This window comes from Myodes glareolus, chromosome 7 (assembly GCF_982192425.1).
Source record: "Myodes glareolus chromosome 7, mMyoGla1.1, whole genome shotgun sequence".
Classification (NCBI taxonomy): Eukaryota; Metazoa; Chordata; class Mammalia; order Rodentia; family Cricetidae; genus Myodes; species Myodes glareolus.
This window is the reverse complement of record NC_142032.1, coordinates 95,455,234-95,481,320: the sequence shown is the minus strand read 5'-3', so window position 1 is coordinate 95,481,320 and position 26,087 is coordinate 95,455,234. Positions and strand designations below refer to the sequence as shown.

The 26,087-nt window shown below is 40.4% G+C and overlaps 1 protein-coding gene across 4 annotated transcripts in view; it reads right to left on the bottom strand.

Annotated features, from left to right (window-relative positions):
• Positions 1–368: 368 nt before the first annotated feature.
• Positions 369–26,087, bottom strand: part of Stk33 (serine/threonine kinase 33) — a 166,210-nt gene continuing 140,491 nt past the window's right edge. For all 4 annotated transcript variants that reach the window (XM_087908577.1, XM_087908575.1, XM_087908578.1 and 1 more), the window contains one exon: positions 369–1,162. In XM_087908577.1, the coding sequence (XP_087764703.1) occupies positions 971–1,162 (192 nt within the window). In that variant the 3' untranslated portion in view covers positions 369–970. The remainder of the gene's footprint in view (positions 1,163–26,087) is intronic.

Genomic DNA, 26,087 nt, shown 5'->3' with positions numbered 1-26,087 from the left:
CGGTGGGACCTTGTGAACTCGTAACAGGAGGTGTGCATACCTCTTTTAGCTTCTGAGTCAGTTTATGGGTGTGGTTTTTTTTGGGGACAAACTGACAATCCTGTAGAGTACAGGATGAAACTGGGTTATTATTTTATAAAGATAAAACAAATTCAAGTCGTTTTTTAAATTTTTTTGGGAGGTGGGAAGCTGAGAGAAGCATCCGCTTACCCTGCTTACACTGCAGTGGCAGAGTTGTTAACCCCAGAGGAAGACATGTTTCCTGTCCAGTCTCAGGAGACAACAGGCCAGCATTAACTGTCTGGGAAGCATTCAGAGGACTTGCTAAAGCCACCTCTCCTTAACATAAAATGACATGCATGAAGACATCTGGGCTTGTTGGTTTAATCAGTACGATGGGAGAATAGCAGCAAGCCAATGCAAGCAGTTACAAAATGTCCTACTTTTCTATGTTTAAAGTAACTTGTCTTAAGCGATCTATAGCAACAGAAGCACAAGGACACTCGAGGGGCTGGATCACTTCTACCACAACGCCTGTGGCCGACACATTTTATTAGTCATCATCTAACGGCATCTCCTAGTGCTAAGTGCTCATAATCATTTAGAACCTCCGTCACTGTATTTGGCCTCTTGTTTTCCCTTATAAATAATTGTGCCTAAATATAAGAATTTGAGTAGAACTGAGCAAGTATGGCCCCAGGCTTGCACTGAGAGCACTTGTCCCTTAACCCTGGAACACCTGGAGCTGGCGAGAGCGGCAGCCTGCCCCACGCACACCCACGCTGTCCTTCAGTGCCCCATGCGGTTATGATGCCTTAGTAACTAGCTTCAATTTTAAACTGGTGGAACCCATGCAGGGCTAAGCAGAGCCAAAGGCTAAAAGCTCAGTGCCATGCTGTCCCCTCCTGGCCCCTCCCGTCAGTACTGGAGGAGTGGTCTGGTCTTGCGTTGAGCAGCATTGGGCAGAACCCTAGAGCTTCTTCTTGCCTCGCAAAAAGGAAGAGGATTTCATGGTGCCCTTCGCCGCAGCTGCCTGGTTCGTAGTCCCGGAGCTCTTCTCGGGTTCTGCTTTGAGTTCAGCAGAGAGTAGCTTGCTGGATGTTGAGTTTGGGGAGCTCGTGTCAACGCCATCTACATCCAGCTTCTTAGCAGCAGTGGTGGGCTATGAATGAGAGGAAAGGCCGAGATCAATATCCAGATGTTAAAAAGCATGCACAGTAACAGAAGGGAGCAGGAGACAACAGCATCCCACGAGACTGAGGCAGAGGCATGCTCCAGTGCGTGGCAATACTGATCAGTCTGTAAAGTTACCACTACGTGCCCCAAAGGCTCCTCTACCCCCTTCAAGAAAACCAAGGCATTTAGAGATTGTAATGAAACCAAAGGGTTGCTTATAGCTGACATAGGAAATTCACTAAAGGTCCCTGCACAGGGATGTCCACCTGAACACAAAGGCTCTGTCCCATTCCCTTTCTTCAGACTCGCAGACATGTACAATGTGATTATTCTTCATAACAGGGGTACAAAGTTGCTGCGCTCAGCCTGCCTTCACACTATCAACCCCTTTCCTGCTTCTTTTACCAGTCAAGCAGGCAGCTTTGTAGGTTTCTGTGAGTCTCAACTCCTCACTGGTCAAAGGGGTAAAACAACATTTGAATGCTCACTTCAAGGGGTGTTTGTAGGAATGAATTGAGGGGGTGGCCGAGAGGACTGCGTGGGGGCCGCAGCAGGAAAGCACCAGTCAGAGGTGACCTGTGCTCTCAGGTCATCACACTCTGCAGGACAAGGCTGCTGCGTCCTGTCCTGCAGTCCCAGGGAGACGGGGCTCACTCTGACCTCAGGCTCATTTACAGAGTGATCGTTTTAATTAAGTGAAGCTGAGCAGAGAGTTCTAAAGAGCAGGGCCTGTCCCCGGAGACCCGCAAAGCAGGTCAGAGCAAGCTTCCACTGCGCAGAATGACATGGGAAAGGGCACGTGTGCAACAGTGCGATGGCAGAGTACTACTTTCAAAGAGGGGGAGATCACACACGCACTAGACAATTGCTCGGGGGTTCCTTGATCTTCCTGCCTTTAGGTTATGAAAATGTCTACTCAGACATTTGTCCGATGAATAGAAGTTCCTAGGGCTGCAGCAAAACCTTCCGGACAGCTACACTCTGGTACCTATACTTCAAGACAGGGGTGTGGGAGGTGTCGGCTGCAGGCATCCCTGCAGAAGGCCTCAGGATGTCCCTCGTGTCTGACTCTACAGGAGTGGCTCTTGAGCAGAGAACACTCTAAGAGTGTCCCGTACCTTGGAAAAACCGTGTGAAGTTTGAATTGGAAAAGGTCGTTTCTTCTACTCTTTTCCAAATATGCAAGTTGCCGCCACTGAATTCTTTCCAAACCAGAAAATTGAAAAATCTTTCCCATTTGCTACATGAGCTCCTGCACCTTGTGGAAAACTCACACCATTAGCAGGGCACAAACACCGGTCTGACACTCTGGGGCCTGGCCGGGGACCACGTGCTTTCCTGAGCATGGAATCCTTTTGGATCTTCAATTCATAAAATTTAAGTAAATTCACACATAAATACTAGCTAAGGTGAAGCCAAATGCAACCTTCGTCCCGTTGGTCATTCTAGCATGGATACTGAGTAGTTAAGGAAATGCTTTCCAGTGTGTCCACGACAACACGGACATTCATGTCTGGTCGAATGCTTCCATTCTTCAATGTCCCACTTTTGTGACTTTTTAAAAATTTACATTTATTTGTTGATTTATTTGTTATTTACTTGTTGATTGTTTGATGAAGTGATTGTGTGTGTTGTGTGTACATGTGCCATGGTGCATGTATGGAGGTCAGAGGACAACTTGTAGAAATCAGTCCTCTCCTTCCACATGTGAGTTCCAAGATCAAACTTGGGTCATCATATTTGGCCAGAAGAGCCTTTACCTGCTGTGGTGGTTTGAAAGAAAATGCCCCCAAAAGAGAGTGTGTGGCCTTGGAGAGTAGGTGTGGTCTTGTTGGAGAAGTATGTCACTTGGGGGCGGGCACTGAGGGTGTGGTCTTGTTGGAGAAATATGTCACTTGGGGGCGGGTGTTGAGGTCTCTTTTGCTCAAGCTTCACGCAGTGTGATGCTGAGTCCACTTCCTACTGCCATCAAGATACAGGCCTCTCGGCTCCTTCTCCAGCACCTCATCTGCCTGCGTGTAGACATGTCCCACCATGATGATAATGGACTGGACCTCTGAAGCTCTAAGCTGCCATGTTGATTAAATGTTTTCCTTTATAAGAGTTGCCATGGTCATGGTATCTCTTCACAGCAATAAAAACCCTAATTAGACACCTGCTGGTCACCTAACTGGCCTCCCTGCAACTTTCAATGGATTTGACTCAAAGGTCACAGGCGCCAAGAGGAAACACTACATTTTCACATTCTCAGATTCAACTCTATATGCTCTAGAACTTTCTTTTTGAAGATAGTATCTCAACGTAGTTTTTGTAATTTTATAAAAAAATGTGGTAGAAGAAATGAAACAGCCAAGGTGTCTAGTTGCTTTTGATGTAGAAGCAGGATATGCCTGTTTCCTTGTGTAGCAAGATGAGGAAAATTACATCCCTTAACCACATGAGTTGATTTACAACTTTAGTGGTCTTTAAAAAGTATATACTCATGGTTTAATAAAAATCACTTCCTTGCCTCCCAGTTAACTCAAACGTAGCCTCATAAAACACAACCAATGCTGTCCATTTACAGTGTACATCTTCTCCGAAATGTACAATTTCAGTTGTCACTTCAATTGGGAATGGGTCAAAACTCCCCCGCCTCAGCCTATTTCATCCCCAGCTCTCTTTCACCCTTTCACACAAATGGTAGTGCTGTGCACACATTCCTTCACACAAACGGTAGTGCAGTGCACACATTCCTTCACACCAAGATGCCGAGCTCATGGTTAGTTTGCAAATCACTCTGTCTGAATCCATATGGCTTACTTGTTCATTGAGTAGAGAATCTCTTGCTTGGCTAGGCCAGTCCCTTCTCAGCAGATAGTCCGCTCATCTCACTCTTTCACTTGCACTAATGGTACTGAAAAGTGTGATTCTGAGACAGTTGTACAAACTGATACTCTCCCCCTCAGCAGAGAGTGTATTTTTCTTTGTTAGTTTTGTACTCATATATATTAAAGTTGGTATAGGCAAAAATAAAGATTTTTTTATCTATGTGTATGTGTGTAAGTGTATGTTGCATGTGTGGGCACATTCATGGAGTTGGAAGGGGGCATCGGATCCCCCGCAGCTGGAGTTACAGTACTCTGTGAGCCACATGGGTGCCAGGAACTTAACTCAAGTCCCACGGAAGAGCAGCAAGGTCTCTTAACTGATGAGCTATCTCTCCCGTCCTGACAGCCATATTTTAAACAAGTCTCAGAATTTGTTTGAAATCATGGTATCTGTTCTTCACTCACTGTTGGCATCAATGCAAATAGCTCTATGCACACGTTTACTACAGACCCTGCTGTGCCTATGGAGGAGGCGCCCTGAGTTCCCACCACCTCCTTCTGCACATTGCAGTTGCATCAGGGTTAGCGGGCAACTGTTTGGGAAACACAGTCCTAGGGTTTTCAGAGTCTGAGTGCCTCCTGGGCTTCCCTGTTGGAACTATCTCTGATGTCAGCACATCACAGGGCCAAAACCCATCATGCTGTGCCCTTTGGGGCACGTTCTCTTCGGTTCCTCTCCTTGGAATTTAAATGGCGGAGGCAAATTCCAGCTCCCAGAATTTTTCTAGATTTGTACCAATCTTGATTTTTCAGGGACTTTTTGTTAGGTTATAGACCATCTAAGTCTGGGGCGTCACTATTTCTCCTCTGTGGCTGCTGGGATTCCCCCAGGGGTCTTTGTTGTCACTGATGCAATTTGACAGTTTTGTAAGTAATAGGACAGAGAAATGAAAAGTGAAATTGCCAGGGCTATGAGATCTTAGAGGGCACGAAAGGCAAACAGAAGGACAGGCACTCCTGTAAGCTTTCCCAGAGCAGGAGAGAAAGGGAAGAGGGAGCCTTATCAATTCCAGGGGAAAGCCCCTATGTGACCATCATGAGACTGAGGCCATCACGTCAGCCCAGGGAAGGACCGGAAAATCACTGCTGATTGTGTACTGCAGAGAGTGCACGGCAAAGCAATGTCCGAGAGCCTGTGGCCATTGGAAAGCATCTCAGAATTCGGAGGAAATCCCATATCCTTACACAAAACACACTAAGTCATACCAGCCTGTAGAGATGGAAGGGACCAGAATCATTTTACCAACTGCTACTAATATGACTACAGGTGGGAACTGCTTTAGAAATTCTTCAGTCTAAAAGATACAGAAGGACTATATAAGAAAAGAGGGGGAAACGTCTTAGTCCAGGGAGGTTGCTGTGCAAGTTTGAGGACCAGTGTTCAGATCTCCATGAGCCATGTAACAGTTGGAAAGCTGCCCATAGCCCGGCACTTGGGGGGCAGAGTCTGGGGATCCCTGGAGCAAGCTGGTCAGCTAAATTAGCCAGGATTGGCAAGCTTTGAGCTCAACAAGAGAATTGAACATGGCCAAGAAAGATATTTGATATTAACTTCAGCCCCCCAGTGCACTTGTGTTCACACATATGGGGACACACACACACACACACACACACACACACACACACCCCACATATGCATACAGGAATAATAACAAAAGGAAAACAAAGCTAAAGCATGGCACCCAGAAGGGGAAGAACTAGCACTGTGGTGCTACATGTCAGTTCCGTGTGCCATGGTCAGGGCGGTCATGCCAGGGTCACTCATTTGAGCAGTGGGGAGCAGCTGCTCTGACGGCATATAGAGAGATGGGAAAGATGACCCTACAAGATGCCCCTCTCCAGTTTTGCCTTTTTCTAATTCAGCACCCTTAGCCTGATTTCTGCAGTTCATACCATTAATCATGCAAAGGGCCTGTGTGTGCAAGGGAAGATATGTAACAGGAGACGGGCTGAATACACGCATTTCACTGCTCGCTGGTGTACCGTCAACCTGATGAACTTATCCAGTGATAATGGATGCAAAGCCTGTGTGCTCTCGGCACATCCTGCCAGTTAATACCAGAGTGTGATTACTAGAAACTGTTACCATTCCTCTGAATTTTGAGTAAAATACATGCTATTTAAGTAAAGTGGTTTATCGCCATAGCAACCACTTCTAGAGTCACACATTCAAATTATAGGCCTGCACAAGGTCCAAATGACAAAATTCTGAGACAAGTTTTCTGCTATAGTTTTGCTCACAATGGTCACACATTTTATCTCATGTTCATGTAGTTTTCGGAAGACAGAAGAAAAGGAAAGGAAAGCGGGAACGAGAGAAATAACTTGGAAACACACAGACTTTCTTTACAAGGTTACCCACATGAGGATCTGGGTCTTGAATGAAGTTAATGAAAATAAAATTTAACTTGCAAATTAGAGAAAGATGTAAATAGCCTTCTTTTCTTTGCAGTGAGGATATAATTTATATACAGTAGAATACATGGATCACAATTATGCTCTGAGGAGTTCTGACAAACACACAGACCCAGGTAACTGACACCACAGTCAAGAGATGCAGTAGCTCAGGGCATGAGGAAGTGCTCCCTGGGGGAGCACTTTGAACACACAGACCCTGGGTTCAGTCTCCATCCTGAGAATAAACCCTGTGAAGATCCTTGTGTTCCCTCTCCTTCCTCTTATTTTATTCTGGGGCCACAAGTGTTCTGATATTTTTAGACATAATTAGTTTTGACTCTTAAAACGTCATATAAATGAGAGAAGAGTACAATGTGTGAACCTTTGTGTCTCATTTCTTTTGCTTAAAATGTTAGTTGAAATTTAATCAAAATTTGCGCGGCTCTGGGGAGATGGCTCAGCAATTAAGGGTGCACGCTGATCTTGTTTGGCAAGGGTTTGGCTCACCGCCCCCAGGTCAGGTGGCTAACATAGGCTGCAGCTCCAGCCCCAGAGCTGCCTGCACTCATACTCCATACCCACCCCACACACTTAAAATTCAACTTTTAAAATCTTAAGTTTTTAACTGTGTGTGCGTGCATGTGTGCAATGTGGGGGGGTTTATGCAGGTTGCGTACCCATGTTTGTGTCTGTGAAGGCCAGTGGTTGACATTGAGTGTCTTCCTCTGTTGCTCTTCACCTTATCTGTTAAATATTTTTATTTTATGTGTATGCACGGGTGTCTGAATGCATGTGTGTACCACAAGGAAGCCAGAAGAGGGTATTGGATCCCCTGGAATTGGAGCTATAGGAAATTATAAACAGCCATATTGGTGCTGGGAACCAAACCCAGGTCCTCTGGAAGAGCAGCCAGGGCTAGTAACTGCCAAGTCATCTCTCCAGCCCCACTTTACTTTTGCGACAAGGTCTCTCACCAGCTGGCCAGATTATTGGTCCAACAATTTTATGTCTCCACCTCTCAGTGCTAGGATTACAGGCATGTGTCAGACACACTTGGCTTTCTGCATATGTACTTGGGGTCTGAACTCAGGGCCTTACTTTTGCATGACAAATACACTGGACAATCTCTCCACCCCTGGTTAAATTCTTTACTGATATATTTGCAGATTTCAAATATTATTTCAAAGTTTTAAATATTCATCTAGACATTGGTAATTCATTTTTCTTGTCAAGTAGTATTCTAATAACAAACTATATTCCATTATAAAAACATACCACTACATGTTTACCTCATCTTCAGTTAATGGACATCTGGACTGTTTCTGTTTTTAGGCTATGTAATTAGTTGTTATAAACATATCCTGCAAATCTTTTGGGGTAGTTTACAAATCTTTTGATAAATTTAGAATCACTGGATGAATGGCAAGTGAATGTTTAACTTTATAAGCAATATCAATTTGTATTTTGAAAGGATTCCCCAGATGGTATGTTTGAATTTCTATCAGCAATATAAGAAAAGTATATTTGTTCCAACCCATGCCAACATTTGGACTGGTTAGTCTTTAGCTCTGGTGGTTCTACTATGTGTGATGTCTTATTAAAGCATTTACATTTCCCTACCGCTGTGAGCGGGGCGTCTGTAAGGTACTTTGGTTCTGTCTGCACTGCCCGTTCAAGTCTTGTGATGTTTGTTTTTCGAGACAGGATTTCTCTGTCCTGGAACTCTCTGTGTAGACCAGGCTGGCCTTGAACTCCCAGAGATCTGCCTGCCTCTGCCTCCCGACTGCTGGTTTTAAAGGCGTGCGGCACCACCACCCGAAAACTGAGCTGTTTAGAGCTAGAAACTGTCTTAGCTATTTATTGTTCTGCTGTTGTGAAGAGAAAGCATAACCAAGGAAACTCTTGCAAAGAAAGCGTTTAATGGGGGGCTTGCTCATGGTCTCAGAGGATTAGCCCATTAGCATCATGGTGGGAGGCAGGCAGGCCTGGACCTGGAACAGTAGCAGAAAGCTGTACCTCCTCATCTACAAGTAGGAGGCAAAGAGACAGAGAGACTGGGCCAGGCTTGGAATTTTGAAACCTCGAAGCCCACTCCCTGTGACATACCTCCTCCAACAAGGACACACCTGCTCCTTCCCTACACAGTCCACAAACCAGGGACTAGATGTTCAAACATATGAGCCTATGGGGACCGTTTTCATCAAACCACCACAGCAGCAGTTACCAGATTTTGGATACAAGTCCTTTGCTAGATGAATTCTTTAAGAATTGTCTCTCTGCGTGGCCATTGCTTTCCTCACATGCTTTTAGTGAGCAGGTGTGCTTACTTTCTATGAAGCAATCAACTTCAATCAATTTTAAAAGTCATTATCTGTGTCCTAAGAAATCTTTGACTACTTATTGGATAAAAATAGTCTCTTATGATTTATCCTAGGAATATTATAGTTTAGCTTTTAGATTTATATCTAGTTATCACAAACTAATTTTCATATTCATTTCCAGCTAGGAGATCAAATTTCATTTTCATTATATAGATGGCCTAATATTCTAGCACTATTTATTAAAAACACAATTCCTTCTCTGCTGAATATTTTAAAGACTTTTAAATCAACTGGTCACATAAGTATGGGTCTGTTTCTATTTGCCTACTTTGTCCATTCATCTACTCATCTGTCCTGGGACAAACACCACTTGCCGTTGGCTGTTGCTGCTACATAGCAAGAGTTAAAATTAGGCCATGTAAATAAATCCTGAAAATGTAGGCTTTTCAGTTTAGTTTGGCTAATGCAGATCTTAATATAGTTACAAATAAATTTTAATTAGAAAGTTTTATTTAATTTTAATCAGAAAATCAAATGTTGATGATTTCAGTTGGGATCGGCTTAAAGTTATAAACCAATCTGGAAAGAAGTGACGTCCTAATAGTACTGACTATTTCAATCCATGAGCATGATGTATCTCTCCATAATGTGTCAGCTCATCTTAGCTAAAGGATATTTTGTAGATTTGGGTGTAAAATACTTTGTGCATACTTTGTTTTCTTAATCACTTTATTTTATAACAGAATTCTAAATTGCATGTTAAGGTTTTGCTCAAGGTTTCTATGTCTGCATTTATGAGAGATACTAACAATTTTCTTCTCTTGGAACATCCCTGTCATATTTATATTAATGCTGTTCTTCTTGCCCTATATACTTTTTGTGGAAAAGTCTCAAGGGTTTATGTGAGTTTCCTCTTGTTTCCTTATTAAACAATTAAATTAATCATTGAATTCACTTGACAATGAAACTTTATTTATAGGAACGATTATAATTTTAAATATTTTGATTATAAATAAATATATAATGATTGAAGTTTTCCAATTTTTGTATATCTGTTTTGGTAGTTTCTAAGATGGCATTGATAATTTCACTTCAGTTTCCTAAGCTGGCATAGTGGTTCATATCTGTATTCTCCACACTCAGGGGTAGAGGCAGGAGAATCCCTGCAAGTTCAAGACTAGTGTGTTCTATGCAGCATGTTCCAGATCAGCCTATCTCGGGGACCCCCACCTCTCCAAAATCCATCAAAATCAAAAGTTAAAAAATAAGAGCTTTCTGCTTGATGTCATTCATGAGAGTCAGTGACTCTGACACTGACTAAAGGGAGCCAGGGTAAAAAGCAGGCAGAAAGCAGTGAGAGGTGATGGGCGCTGTCAATAGGTTTCATTGTCATTGGTTATGAAGAAACTGCTTTCAGCCAATGGCTTAACAGAATATAGCCAGGCTGGATTTTATATATATATATATAGACAGAGAGAGAGAGTAGGCAAAGTCAGGGAGAAGCCATGTAGCCCCGCCAGAGACAGATGCCAGATGGAACTTTACCTGGTAAACCACAGTCACATGGTGATACACAGATTAATGGAGATGGGTTAGTTCAGAATATAAGAGCTACCTAAAAATATGCTTAAGATATTGGCCAAACAGTATTGCAAATAATATAGTTTCTGTGTGATTATTTCGGGTGTTTGAGGAGCTGGGAACAAATGAGCAGCCCCCCAACAGGAAAGTTCCACCTGCGCGGCCTAAGGGAGCATCAGAGCATTCATAAACTGACCTGGAGTATAAGGGGGAAATAAGAAGAATGGCAAATCTTCCCACAAATATCTCAGGATCAAATCTACCCATTCATAAATCACAGTCAACCTGAGCAGGATCATTGTGAAAAGCATGCTTTGCAATATCATAATACCAAAGATAAAGAGAAAAAAATCTGAGAGTTCAGAGAACAACGCGATACATATAAAGATAACATTTTTATCTAACAAACTCCTAAGAAAACTTGACAGCCAGAAGACACAGGAACAACCTTTAAAGTGCTGACCCAATTTACCAACCAACCAAATAAAACAGACAAAAACCTGTCAGACATAAAAGTCTACAAACCAGGAAGCTCCTAAAATGCTTAGGGCAGAACAGAGATGTTTCCAGGTAAAAGACCACGGAGGGGACTCAGTGGCAGACAACAACAGGGGGAATGCAAAGGAGCCTGTGGAACTGAAGGGAAATGGTGCCAGATGGGAACCCAGACCATTGCAAGGATGAAGAACGGCACAAATGCAAATAGCTGGGTAAACAGAAAAGACATTTTTGCTCTTAATTTCTGGAAAATATACATGACAGTTTAAAATTAAAATGTTGCATTTTTCTGTGCAGTTTATAATTGTGTAGATAAAATACATGTAACAATTATAGTATAAAGGCAAAGATGAAAAGACCAAAAAAATACATGTGGAAGGGAAGCATAATTCATCAGAGTTCTCTGCTGCACAGTCAAACACCCATAGGCCCTAGGGGCAACTGAGGAAAAGGTGGCCTTGGGAAGCAAAGAAACAAAGGATTCTCTAACAGGTCCCTTCTACCAGGGGACTGTGGGGAAGCTGGCTGTGAAGCCTTAGCCTCCTTCGGGAAACTCGTGGGTGGGAGTAAGGACCAACGCGCTCTTGGAATAGAAGACTTGCTGTGGACGGGTGTCAGGATTGCTTACTCACAGTGAAAAGATGCAAAGCGTGGCCAGAGAAAGGAAAAAAGTGTACCAGGTATGGCAGTGCACAGCTATAAATCCCAGCACTCAGGAGGCAGAGGCAGGAGGAGCGCTGTGAGTTTGAGGCCAGGCAGGGCTACATAGTGAGTCCCTCTCTCAAAACAAAAGAGAAAAGAAAGGAAAGCGAAAGAACGGGAAGTACATGGAGTGAAGTCTGGTGGCACAGAACAAAAGCTTCTATGTGTACTCTACCCCTGGAGTCACACAGGTTGCATGCCGTCAGCACAAGTCAGCAGTGATTGTGCGGGAGCTGGTGCAGAGGCCATGGAGGGCTGCTGCCTACTGACTTGCTCCCTATGACTTGCTCAGCCTGCTTCCTTATAGAACCCAGGACCGCCAGCCCAGGGATGGCCCCACCCACAATAGGTTGGGTCTCCCCATCAGTCACTAATTATGAAAATGTCCTGCAGGCTTGTCTACAACCTGATATTATGGAGGAAGTTTCTTAATTGAAGGCTAGACAGTATAGATACAGATGCCTTATTGCAATACTTCAAAACTAGAATATGAAAATTGACAAAAATTATGAAAACACCATCAAATTTTCACACCATAACTGATTCTTTTGGACTCAAAAGCTAAAATTTAATTTTTCAGGAAAAAATGTTTTTTGCTATTTAACTAAATTCCAGGAAAGTTTAGCTTTTTATCATGAAAGCATCAACATAAAGGGCCTTGTCAGATGGCACCCATTTGAAAACAAATTTAAAGCAGCATAGGGTGAGACCTCCTCTATACTGAATCTTCCCACCATAGCCAAGGTGAGTAGAGGAAGGAAAGTGAGAGGAAGATTCTCAGTTCAAGTGTTCTGGCTTTAAACAAATTCTCACTTTCTCTCTTCTACCATTGTCTTTTTATATAATTAACTCATAATTTTTCTTTCCAAGTTATATAACTGATATATACTGATGATATATTTTCTTTATTGTTATTATTGGTTTTTATCAATTTGATCTCTCATATATTATATCTCAACCTTAATCCCCCTTCTAGCCCCAGTCCTTCCCTTCTCCCCATCTGTTCCTCCTCCACTTCTATTTAGAAAAGAACAGGCCTCCCAGGGACATCAATCAAACATGATATATCAAGTTGAAATAAGACTAGGCACCTCCCCTCATATTAAGGCAAGCTAAAGCAACCCAGTATGAGAAAAAGCATCCCCAAAGCAGGCAAAAGCACTAAAAACAGGCCTGCTCCCTCTGTTAGAAGTCCCACAAAAGTACTAAGCTACACAGCTATGCAGGCTGCCTGATTGTCAGTTCAGTCTCAGTAAGCCCCTATGTGTAGGCAAATTTCTTTCCCTCCAGACAGTTCCCAAATAACAACACAGAGACTTAATATTAATTATAAATGCTGGACCAATAGCTCAGGCTTATTACTAACTAGCTCTTACATTTTAAACTAACCCATATTTCTTATTTACAGTCTGCCACGTGGCTTGGTACCTTTCCTCAGCATGGAAAGCTCATATCCTTCTCTCCATATCTTCTTCCATTTTTAAGACTCCCCTTTCTCAACATTCTCCTGCTCCAGAAATCTTGCCTAGCTATTGGTCAGTCAGTTCTTTATTAGCAATGTAAGCAATACATATTTAAGTATACAAAAAGATTACTCAACAGCACCTATGAGTTCAGGTTAGTTGATTCTGTGAGTTTCTTTGTGGTGTTCTTGACCCTTCTGGCTCCTACAATTCTTCCTCTCCTTCTTCTGCAGGATTCACTGAGCTCTGTTTAGTGTTTGGCTGTGGGTCTGCATCTGTATCTGTTCCCATCAGAATTCTCAACAGAATAATCTCAAATTGTTAAGAAACACTTGAAGAAATATTCAACCTCCTTAACCATTAGGGAAATGCAAATCAAAAGGACTCTGAGATTCCATCTTACACCTGTCAGAACATCTAAGATCCAAAACACTACTGATAGTTCATGGTAGTAAGGATGTGGAGCAAGGGGAGTACTCCTACATTGCTGGTGTGAGTGCAAACTTATATATCAAAAACTTTGGAAATGAATACAGCAGTTTGTAAAAAAAAATGGGAATTAATCTACCTCAAGACCCAGCTATACCACTCCTAGGCATATACCAAAGGACACCCCATCCTACCACAAAGACTTTGGCTCAACTGTGTAGCTTTATTTGTAATATACAGAAGCTGGAAACAACCTAGATGTTCCTCAACTGAAAACTGTATAAAAAATGTGGTATGTTACAGAATGGAGTATTACTTAACTGTTAAAAAATAACATCATGAAATTTGGAGGAAAATGGATGGAACTAGAGAAAAACATCCTGAGTGAGGAAACCCATTCCCAAGAAGACAAACATGCTATGTATTCACCTATAAGTAGATATTGGCTGTAAGTAAAGAATAATCATGCTACAATCCAGAGACCCAGAAAGGCTAAATATCTAGGAGGGCTCTGCCACTGTCTTAGAGGTGTGACTACCTTGGCCTTTGAGAAATTAAATTTGGGAACTCTAAACAGACTTGAGACTTGCCAGGAAGGAACAATGGCAGAATGGAAGGCAGACATGATGGGGACCTCCCTTTTCAGTTAAAGCTAAATTTCTAGGTTCTGGCTATTATGAATTGTAGTGGCGTTTCATTTGTATTTTAATAAATAAAATTTGCCTGAAGATCAGAGAGTAAAACAGCCCCACTGGTCAGTCTTACAAACCAGGCAGTGGTAACACACACCTTTAATCCCTGTAGCCACATGAGTTGACATAGAAACCAGGCAGTGCATGCCTTTAATCCCAGCCCAAGAGAGGAATATAAGATTGGAGGACACAGCTCTCAGATGCAGTCTCATTCTGAGGTTCTTGGAGTCCAGATTTCTATTTCTGACTGAAGTTGAGATAAGAGCCAGTGGCAGACTGCTTTGCTTTTTGGATCTTCAGGTTGAACCCCAATATCAGTCTCTTCAATTGGCACCCCCTGTGGGGCACAAATTTACCAAAAAGTCATTTGCCTAAGGCTTTTCAGCCATCAGCCCAGGCCAGAGTTGGGATTAGAATTCTAGCTCTAGGAACTGGAACCCAAACCTAGCCACCTGGGTTCAGGAGAAGCACTAACGATCCTAGCTCCCATCTGCCCTGGCGTAGGCTTCTCTCCTGTAGTACCTGTCCTTGCTGCTACCCCACAGGGTACCCACAGAGCTTCCTGCATCCCACCCCCCAGTTTCCTGTGGTTTCCTCAGTCCTGCAGCTTATAGTTAACGCTGCCTGCATGTGGCTCCCACGTGGCCACCTGGCTACCACAGTCAAATGTTTGCCAGGAATTTCAGTATAAAGCCTGAGAATGCTTTTTTTTAAAAAAAGGATTCTAAATAGACAAAAGAACAGAGTCAAACACAACTTCTTGGTAGCAGCATTTTGTCTCAGGTGGGCTCTCTCTGCTAGAGGTAAGCAGAGGCTTTAAGAGAGGCTTCCTGACTCAGAGTTAGCAGCAAAAACCATGCAAATCTTTTAAGAGGCCCTGTCACCAAACGCTTACATGGTGTTTATGAGCAGCCCAGCAGCAGGCTTCTTAGGGTGGCATGGGCATAGAAACTCCACTGAGTTGTGGTAAAAAGTGTGGCTCCTGCCAGTACTTCAGTACTTCTAGCTTCTGTCATGAAGCTAGACTCTCAGGAAGTCAAGGAGTGGATGGATCCAGTCACCAAAATTGCAGCTTTAATCCTAGCCATATCACTTAGCAAATTAAAGACTCATGTGGTCAGGAAAAAAGATATATAGTAAATACAGATTTAGATAAAAAAAATCTCTAAATGGTTTACAGTGTGTTTAAATATATATATAAGCTTGGGAGAGAAAAGAAAAAAAGAGAAAGTCCTTTTTAAAAAAAGAGAGTAACCAGGTGGTGGGAGTGCACACCCTTAATCGCAGCACTTGGGAGGCAGAGGCAGGTGGATTTCTGTGAGTTTCAGGCCAGTCTGGTCTACAGAGTGAGATTCAGGACAGCCAAAGAACACAGAGGAACCCTGTCTCAAAATAAATAAATAAATAAATAAATAAATAAATAAATAAATAAAAATAGAATTTTAAAGAAGTCATATAAAGATGGAAAACACACAGAGAATCTGAATACTGTATGTTACTGTGTTTTTTTAAATTGTTTGACTGCTAAGAAAGGAGCAACAGCTGCTAAAAGTTTTTTATTATAAATGCTGCTGGAGTAATCCAATCTATATATTTTGAAAATGCCTTGACTTTAAATTTTGGGTCAAAAGATATGTTACTTTGAAGAAGAGGTTTTGCATTTGTTTTCACAGGAAGTGAGAGGCTGAGGATTCATTCTTGGTTAAGAAAAATAAGGTTTGATCAAAAAAGATCTCCCCTGAAAAATCTCTGATAGGAGCGGTTGCTCAGATGAACCAACGTTTTAGAGTATCTCTGTTGCAGTTTCTTCTGAGTCCTACATCCAGAACAGCTTCAAGACTGCTGGTTGAGATGAGCTAGCCTCACAGGATACTCAGTCAGGACTTGATCATAATCCTAAATTTTCTTTGGGTCCCCATAAGGTTATCAGTGCCTCTAGTATGCAGGAAGTAGCCTAGAAAACTATGCCCACATTTCCAAAACTGGATTATGGATGTTTGTCTTTGTTTAGTGTATTGGTTACAAGTTACTATTAGTAATGGTCAGAAAAAAAGTTAAACAAAGGAAATTAGATTCAAGGTCCTTGTTTTGAAAAGAAAAAAAGGAGATATATATATGATAGGACAAAGGGTAAATTGTTGAATCTACTGTGAAAAAGAGGGAGGATACAGATATGATAGATGAGTAGATTATTGAATCTACTCTGAAAAAAAGGAAGGATATAGATATGATAAGATAAAAGGGTAGATTACTGAATCTACTTTTAAAAAGCAACTACTAGTTTTAAATGTCTTATGTCAGATTGGAATTTTGCATATTATATATAAATGTTATATATTGACACAAATTTGAGATTAATTTTGTTAGAACATATTGTACATATATTTTCTATGCTTGTTCAAGGTATTGTACCTATATAACTCATTTAACAATGTAATGCAAATTTCTAGTTTTTGAAAATTATTATTACCAACTGTTTAGGATAATAAGGAAATACAGGTTAGTAGTTAATCACCTAGTATAATCGAACTTGTAGTCACCTTAGGTATGCTTTCAAGGTCAAACAGAGATATATTTTAGATAGACGGGTCATCTTCAAACACTTCAGAGATCTACGGAATATGGCACTTGAAATGTTTTAATAACCTAGGTTCTTCTTTTTATGACAATGAGACATGTCTGCTTCTGGCCAGCACCAATCTACTTCAGAGAAGGTAATGGGCACTGAAGAAACTCCACATGGAGTTTACTTTCTTTGTGGCAAAAGTAAGCCACTGGGCAAGAAATTGCCCTTGCCTCAACTGCCAACAGTGTGCCGTCCTAATTGAACAAGTAGGACACAGAAGAAAGTGATGGCCAAACACTGTCAAGACAAGAAGGGACAACCCTTCAGAATATCCTGCTTCACAGAAAGGTCTGTTGGATGTGCTAGGCCTGTAGGCCCAAGACGGATGCCCCAACACTGCAGAGGAACTTTGGGTGACTGTCCAGGCAACCAGCTGTTTCTGTAATTCTGTCACACTTTTTGCAAGTTGCTTGCTTGCACATCCTGCTTACTAAGTTATTATTATTTCCTTCTTGGGTCTCTGAGAAAGTTGGATAGATAGTTAGCACTATATTCTCCCTTGTTTATGAGACTAAGAAAAGAAATTCACTAAAGAAATGTAAAGTATATAAGGTTAAGATATATCAAAAGATAGTTTTGGATGGTAATGCAAGTTGGGGTACAAAGTAAATTAGGTACAAGACTTTGGACTCACCAAGATAGAATAGACACAGAGTATATTCTCTGAATTTGTCAAATGCAAATGGACTAGACATTGTTGATGTATTTATTGTCTGTATATGCTGTATATAGATATTGTACTTACTGTACATAGTTTTCCTTATATTAGTAATAGTCTTCTTTCTATTTTAGACAAAAAGGGGAAATGCAATGGGATTTCATTTGCATTTTAATAAAGCTTGCCTGAAGATCAGAGAGTAAAACAGCCCCATTGGTCAGCTTTACAGACAATGAAGTGGTATCATTAAAGTGTATACCTTTAATCCCAGTAGCCACAGTAGTTGCTATAGAAACTGGGCAGTGCAAGCCTTTAATTCAAGCCATAGAGAGGGGGATAATTTAGGAGGAGACAGCTCATAGGCTCAGTCTCATTCTGAGATTCCTGGAGGCAGAATCACTATTTTGGACTAAGGTGGAGGTAAGAGCCAGTGACTGGCTGCTTGGCTTTTCAGAACTTCAGGTTGCACCCTAAAATCAGTCTCTGAGCTTTTATTAATCATGCTTCAATGAATAATGCTGCTATGAACATAGTTGACCAAATGTCCTTATAGTATGATTGAGCATTCTGTGGGTATATGCCCAAGAGTGGTATTGCTGGGTCTTGAGGTAGATTTGATTTCCAATTTTCTGAGAAACCGCCACACTGATTTCCAAAGTGGTTGTACACATTTTCACTCCCACCAGCAAAGAAGGAGTGTTCCCCTTACTCTGCATCCTCTCCAGCATAATTTATCATTGGTGTTTTTGATCTTAGCAATTCTGACTAGTGTAAAGTGGTATCTCAGAGTCATTTTGATTTGCATTTCTCTGATGGCTAAGGATGTTGAGCAGTTCCTTAAGAGTCTTTCAGCCATTTGCAATTCTTCAGTAGTGAATTCTCTGTTTATATCTGCACCCCAGTTTTTTATTGGATTATTTGATAATTTGATGTCTAGTTTTTTAAGTTCTTTATATATTTTGGCGATCAGTCCTCTGATGTGGTTAGTGAAGATCTTTTCCCTTTCTGTAGGCTGCCATTTTGTCTTAGTGACTGTGTCCTTTGCCTTATAGAAACTTCTCAGTTTCAGGAGGTCCCATTTATTATTTGTTGCTCTCAGTGTCTGTGCTACTTGTATTAAATTTAGGAATTAGTCTCCTCTGCCCATGTGTTCAAGGTTACTTCCTACTTTCTTTTCAATGAGGTGCAGTGTGGCTGGATTTATATTGAGGTCTTTGGTCCATTTGGACTTTAGTTTTGTGCATGGTGATAGATATGGGCCTATTTTCATTCTTCTACATGTTGATATCCAGTTATGCCAGCACCATTTTTGAAGATACTTTCTTTTTTCCAATCTTTAGATTGTTTTTGGTGGGATTGCCATTGGAAACAACCTAGGTGCTCCTCAACCGAAGAATAGATAAAGAAAATGTGGTACATTTACACAATGGAGTACTACTCAGCAGTGAAAAAATGACATCTTGAAAGTTGCTTGCAAATGGATAAAAGTAGAAAAGAAACCATCCTGAGTGAGGTAACCCAGATCCAGATAGACAAACATGGTATGTATGTACTTACTCAAAAGTGGATATTAGACATAAAGCAAAGGATAATCAGCCTATAGCCCATGATCCCAGAGAAGCTAGGTAACAAGGAGAACCCTAAGATAGATATACATGGATCCCCATAGGAAGGTGAAGCAGAGAAGATCTTCTGAAAAACTGGAAGTGTGGGGGGAAGGGAGGGTGGGAAAAGAGGGAGGGGGAGAACATGAGGGAACGGGATGCTCAGGAAGGGGGAAGGACAGTGAGGGAGAGAAAAGAGAGAGATATCTTGATTGAGGGAGCCATTAAACAGCTAGTGAGAAACATGGCACTATGGAAATTCCCAAGAATCCACAAGGATGACCTAAGCAACAGTAGAGAGGACGCCTAAACTGGTCTTCCCCTGAATTAAACTGATGACTACCTTAATTGTTATCATAGAACCTTCATCCAGCAACTGATGGAGGCAGATGCAGAGATCTACAGCGAAGCACTGGGCAGAGCTACCAGAGACCAGTGCAAGAGAGGGAAGAGCGATAATATGAGCAAAGGTGTCATGACCATGGTGGGTAAACCCACAGAAAAAGCCGACCTGAGCTAGTGAGAGCTCACTGACTCTGGACTGACAGTGGGGGAACCTGCAGAGAATCAAACTAGGCCCACTGAATGTCAGGACAGTTGTGAGGCTTGGGCAGTCTGTGGGGCCACCGGTAGTGGGACCAGGATTTATCCCTAGTGCTTGAACTGGTGTCTTAGAGCAAGTTCTCTTTGGAGAGATAGCTTGCTGAGACATAGGGAGGGTGGCTTGATTTTGCCTCGAAGTGAAGAGTCAGACTTTGTTAACTCCCCATGGAAAGCCTCACCATTTCTGAGGAGAGGATGGGGATGCAGTGGGAGGGAAAGATCGGGACAGAAGAGGGAAGGGAGTAGGAACGGGGACAGCTATGTAAAATGAGAAAAGATTGTCTTAAAAAATTCTTTTTTTTGTTGTTTGTTTTTTTGAGACAGGGTTTCTCTGTGTATCTCCGGCTGTCCTGGAACTCACTCTGTAGACCAGGCTGGTCTCAAACTCACAGAGATCTGCCTGCCTCTGCCTTCCTCTGCCTCCTGAGTGCTGGGATTAAAGGTGTGCGCCACCACCCTTCAGCTTAGAAAATTTTTAATAAACAAATTTTAATTTTGACACTGCATCATCCTGTATGGACATGGCCACTGTATTTCTGGTTATCATTACAGAATTTTACTTTATTTGTAAATTGTACATGCTTGTCATGTACAACGTGATGTGCTAGTTTGTGATATGCCAGAAAATGATCAATTTATGACAATTAACCAATAAATTTGTCACCTGAAAGTTTTTATCCTTCCTTCTGTTTTTGTGTTCTTCAGTTTTACTGTGTCATTTTTAAAAACTCCTTCAGTGAAGTCTTTACATATCAATTGACAAAATAATACATTTTATTGTGATATTTTACATAACCTATATAACATACTTTGATCATTATCACCACCCAATAAACTATCCTATCCATCCTCGCCAATCTCTCTGACCCCATTTTCTCTCCTAACAGTACCCTGTTTTCTTTTATGGCATTGTTCCTGTAGATTTCACACACTGAACTAAATTTTAATATGTGTCTTTCTGAGTCTGACTTGTTTCACCTAATATGATTATATTCAATTATTTAGTCTACATTCCTGAGACTCACAGATTTTCATTATTCTTTATCCCTGAATACTACTCTAGTGTGCATATCTTCTTTTTCCTTCCTTCCTTTCCTTCCTCCCTTCCTTTTTTGTAAACGCTGTTCTTTTGTGTGTATGTAGTTCTAGCTGCCCTGAAACTCACTTTGTAGACCAAGTTGGTCTCAAACTCACAGATACTTGCCTCTGCTCCCCAAGTGCTGGGATTAAAGACATGTGCCACCGCCTCCTGGCTATTTTGTATTATAGCCACATTCTCTCTTATTTTCTCCATCCATTCACTCAAAAGTGGACACTGCGCTGATTCTGTCCTTGCCTATCGTAGCTAATGCTGTAATACACACAGATGTACAGAAAGCCTACTGTGAGCTGCCTTTGACTCCTTCAGGAGTGGTACAGTTGGATCATATGGGAGCCTTGGAGAAATTCCCATACAGTCTCCACAGTGATGGAAATAGCTTGTGTTCCTACTAACAGCTTATGTGTTGCTTTTCTCTGTACTGTCATTAGCATTTGTGCTTTTATTTTGTTGATGGCAGGAATTCTGTTCAAGGTCAGATGGAGTTTTGATTTACATTTCTCTGATAGCTGAGGATGCTTAACATTTTCATATATTTATTATTACTTTATTGCATTTACTTTAAAATCTTTTATTATACTTATTTATTTGAGTGTGTGTGTGTGTGTGTGTGTGTGTGTGTGTGTGTACCACGTGCACATGTGGAGGTCAGAAGACAACTTCTACTATTCAATTCTATCTTACTGTGTAGATTCTGGGGATCAAAATCAGGTCGTCAGGCTTGGCAGCAAGCACCTTTATCCACTAAGCCAGCTTGTCAGTCTTTTGTACTTCTTATTTTGAGAATATGTTTACTTTATTTGCACATTAATTAATTGGATTATTTGTTCTTTTGCATTTAAGTTTTAAGAATCTTTATGCATTATGCATATTAATCCCTCATCAAAAGAACAGCTACAAAGCCCAGTCTGTAAACTGTCTCTTTATGTACTAGCTGTTGTAATTTCTGAGCAGAAATTTGATATAAATACTGTTTGTCAGTTCTTGTTGTCATTTCCTGAGCTACTGTTGTCAAGACAGTGTCTCATTTATCTCAGGCTAGCTTCACACTCCCTGTGTAGTGAAGGATGTCCTTCAACTAATACTGAGACTCAAAGATATGAGCATCCATGCCAAGTCAATGTGGCACTGGGAAGGAGACCTGGAGTTAGTACAGGCATCCTACTGAGTTACAGCCCCAGCCCTATCTTTAAGTGTTTCCCTATGTTTTCAACTACAGGTTTCAAGCCTTACATTGAGTTGGTTTGTACAGGGTAAGACACAGATCTAGTTTCATTCTCCAATATACGGATATTTAGTTTTACGAGCCCTGTTATTAGAGGCTTCTTTTCTACAGTGTAATTTTGGAGCAGTTGTTAGAATCCAGGGGCTGTACCTCAATGGGTTTATGTCTGGGACCTTTACTTATCAATTTGTCTACATGCCTATTTCTGAGCTGTGAACATGCTGTTTTATTCAGTATGGCTTTGTAGTGTAATTAGAAACAAGGTATTGTAATTATTCTAACATTACTCTTTGTTTAGGATTCCTTTAGTGATTCTATCTTTCAGGTTTCGATTGCATTTAACTTCTGTGGAGAATGTTAATGGAATTTTGCGTAGGCTGAATTGAGTTCAGAGACTGCTTTCTACAATGAGATCGTTTTAACAATAATAATTTTTTCAACCATGAAAATGGAACATCTCTCCAGTGCCTTTGATTTCTTTCTTAGTGTATATTTTTCATTATAGAAGTCTTTCACCTCCTTGACTAGGTTTATTTCTAGGTATTATAGATTTAGGCTATTGTGAACAGAATTGTATTCCTAGTTCCTTTTTTAGAAAGTCTGTTATGGTGTACAGAAAAGCTACTGATTTTTATTGCTGAAATTGTTTATCAAATCGAAGTCCTTTTGAGTCTTTTAGTACAGGAGTGTATCAGCTGCAAACAGGGATAATCTGAATCCCCGCTTTCCTATTTACATCCCTTTAGATGCTTTTCTAGTGCCTAATTGCACTGCTAAGAGTACAAACATACCATTAAACAAGAGTGGTGAAAGTTGACACAAGGTTTTAGTCTTCACTTCATGTGCATAGTTTCAGTTTTCTCTATTCAGTAGAAGGTTGACTATACATCTTTCCTATTTAATTGATGCACAACCTTTCTATTTCTAGCTTTTTCTAAGCTTTCATGCTGAAAGGATATTGAATTTTGTCAAAGTATTTTTTTTAAAAAACAATCTATTGAGATTATCATGTAATCCCCCCACTGTGTTCATGTGCCATGTGACATTTGTCGAGTTGTACATATTAAACACTCCTTACACCTCTGGAATGAGACCAACTCCATCATGACTATGATCTTTTTTAGTGTGTTGTTTAATTTGTTGTAAATCAGGGTTTTATTGAATATTTGTAAACTATATCAAGGATACTGGTCTATGTCATCCTTTTAATTATACCTTTATCCAGTTTTGGTATGAAGAGCAGTGTCTGCTGCATATAGTGAGTCTTCCAGCATTCTTTTCCTTTCTAGTTTATAAAATAGCATGAAAAATACTGGTGTCACCTGACTACTAAGGGTCTGGTCCAGGGCTTCTCATTGACAGCGACTTTACTACTTCAGTCCCATTGTTAGCTCCTATCTACAGGGTTATATGTCATTTTGGTTTGATCTTGGAGGATCATGTTTACCCATAAATTTGTTCAATTCATCTAGATTTTTCAATTTATTGGGATATTATTTAAAAATAATCCCCAAAAGACTTCTGGGTTTCAGTGGTATCTTTTCATTAAACTTTTGATCTTATGTATATGGGAAGTTTGTCTGAATGCACGTCTACGCTCCACGTACAAGCCTGATATCTGTGGAGGCTAGAACACGGCATCTGATAGCTTATGGCTGGAGTTATAGACAGTTGTGAGGCACCATGCTGGAGCAGGGAACTGAACTCTGACCCACCAGAAAACCAGCAAATGCTCTTAACCACTGAGCAATCGCTCCAGTTCACACTGTCTGTTTGTTTAACTTCTTTCCATCCTAATCTTACTAACTTGGGTCTTTATTCTTTTGGTGACTTTGGCTAAGGGTTCGTCCTTGGTTTCTCTTTGCTTACTGGTTCTTTTGCACTATTCTTTTAGCTTCCATTTCATTCGTTTCTAAGGTAAGTTTTATAATTTTTTTCCTTACTGGTTTTTTTTTTTTGGCTTGCTTTCATTTTTTTCAAGGACCTCTAGATATATCAATAGTTTATTTACTTGAGATTGCTCAGATTTTTTTTTAAGTGTAGTCACTCATACCTATAACTTTCTTCTTAGAACTGTCTTCATTGTATCCTAAACATTCAGGTATGCTATGTTTCTGTTTTCATTTAATTCTAGCAATTTTTCATCTTCCCCTTGATTTCTTCAATGACTCATTCATCAAAGTATATTGTTCAGTCTCCATTTATCCTTGTAGTTTCTGTAATTGCTATAGCTGTCAATTCCTAATTTTATTCAAATATTATCAAATCAGTCACTAATAACAGTGAATTACTTCAATCTGTTTGCACTTGTTCAAACTTATTTATATCCTACAATATAATCTGTGTGGTGGGATTTCCATGAACTTCTAAGAAGAATGTGTACTCTGCATTCATTGGATCGAATATTTTGTAGATGTCTGGCAAGTTCTTTAGACCTTTAAAAGGTCAGCTCTGATAGCACTGTTCTTTCTGTCCCAGTAACCCATACACTGGTGAGAGTGGATACTGAAATTTTCTACTATTGTTGTATGAGAGTGCATCTTTCTCTTTAGGTCCAGTTATGTTTGTCTTATGAAATTTTGTACATAGATATGTTTATAATCATCACGTTCTCTTTAATGAACTGTTCCCTTTGTCAATATCCAATGACCTTATTTGCCTCTTCTGGCTGATATTGGCCTATCTATTTCTTATCATTTATTTGTGTAGCTATTTCTGTTTGCTTTGAGTTTTCATTTGCTTGAAACATTATTTTCTATTCTTTTACTTTCAATCAATACATGGAATATCCCACAAGATGGGTTTCTTGCAGACAGTCAAGAGTTGGGTTTTAATTTTTAAAGCTATTCAGCTACTTCTTGTTTTTTAATTGGATAATTAAGAATTTTAATTGGACATCTAAGGTTATTACTGGAAGGTATTTACTAGTTCTTGGCATTTTTATTGTTTTCCTAATGCTTTATTCTTTACTAATTTTTCTAATTTGTTTACCTGTTGTTCCAGCTGAACTGATTCTTGCCCATGCTCTAATAATGTGTTTACCTTCCTCCTCTATGTGTAAGATTCTGTAAGTATCATTTGCAATTCTGACTCAGTGGTCATGAACAACTTTAGCTTATGCCCAGAGGTCTTTGTTTCTCTTTGTACCCTGAAGGATAATTTTGACTGATATAATAAAGTAGGTTGAGTTAATTTTTGTAGAGTTTGAAATACATTATGTTCTACCTTCCTGACCTTTAGAGTTTCTTATTGGATATTTGTGTTACTCTAATATGTTTGCCTTTATAAGCAACCTGGAAGTTCTCACCTCTTTGTAGTTTTGGCATTCTAAGTAGATATGACATGGCAGGGTTATTTTATGATCATGCCTGTTTGGTGTTCTTAATGCTTTCTGTGTCTGAATATACATATGTTGCCCCCAACTTGGGAAATTTTACACTACCATTTTATTGAATAGATTTTCTATATCATTATTTTGTATCTCTGCATCTGAGTCTATACCAAGATTCCTAAGCTTGCTTTTTAATCATATTTCAAAGTTTTTTCACGTTCTGTTTATAATTTATTTTTACTGTAATACTGTCTGAATGTTCTAATTCATAAATCTTCCTTCAAGTCTTGATATTCTTTCCTCTGATCCAGTCATTGGTGAGACTTTTAGCTTGGTCATTCATTTTATTTATAAGAATTTTCATTTCCAAGACGTTTACCTGATTTTTTCTAGAATCTCTCTTTATGAATTGTTCTTTAATATACTAAGTTTTCTTATTTCATCCATATTTTCTCTGTGTGTAAATACATGTGGATCCCAAAGAACAGCTCCGGATGCTATTTTTTAGGTGCTGTCTACTTTTTCTTTTTCTTCTTCCTCCTATTTCTCTTTTTTTATTATTAAAGATAGTATCTCCCATTGGCCTAGAATTTGCCAAGTAATCTTGGCTAGTTGGCTAAACAACGAATTTCAGGGAACCATCTGTCTCTCTTTTCTAATGCTTGAACCACAAGCAAAAGATATCATGCCTGCCTGCCTGCCTTTCTATCCTTCCTTCCTTTTCTCCTCCCTCCCTCCATCCCTCCCTCTCTCCCTCCCTTTCTTCTTTCCTTCCTTTCTTTTAGTGTAGGTTCTGGAGATTGAACTCAAAT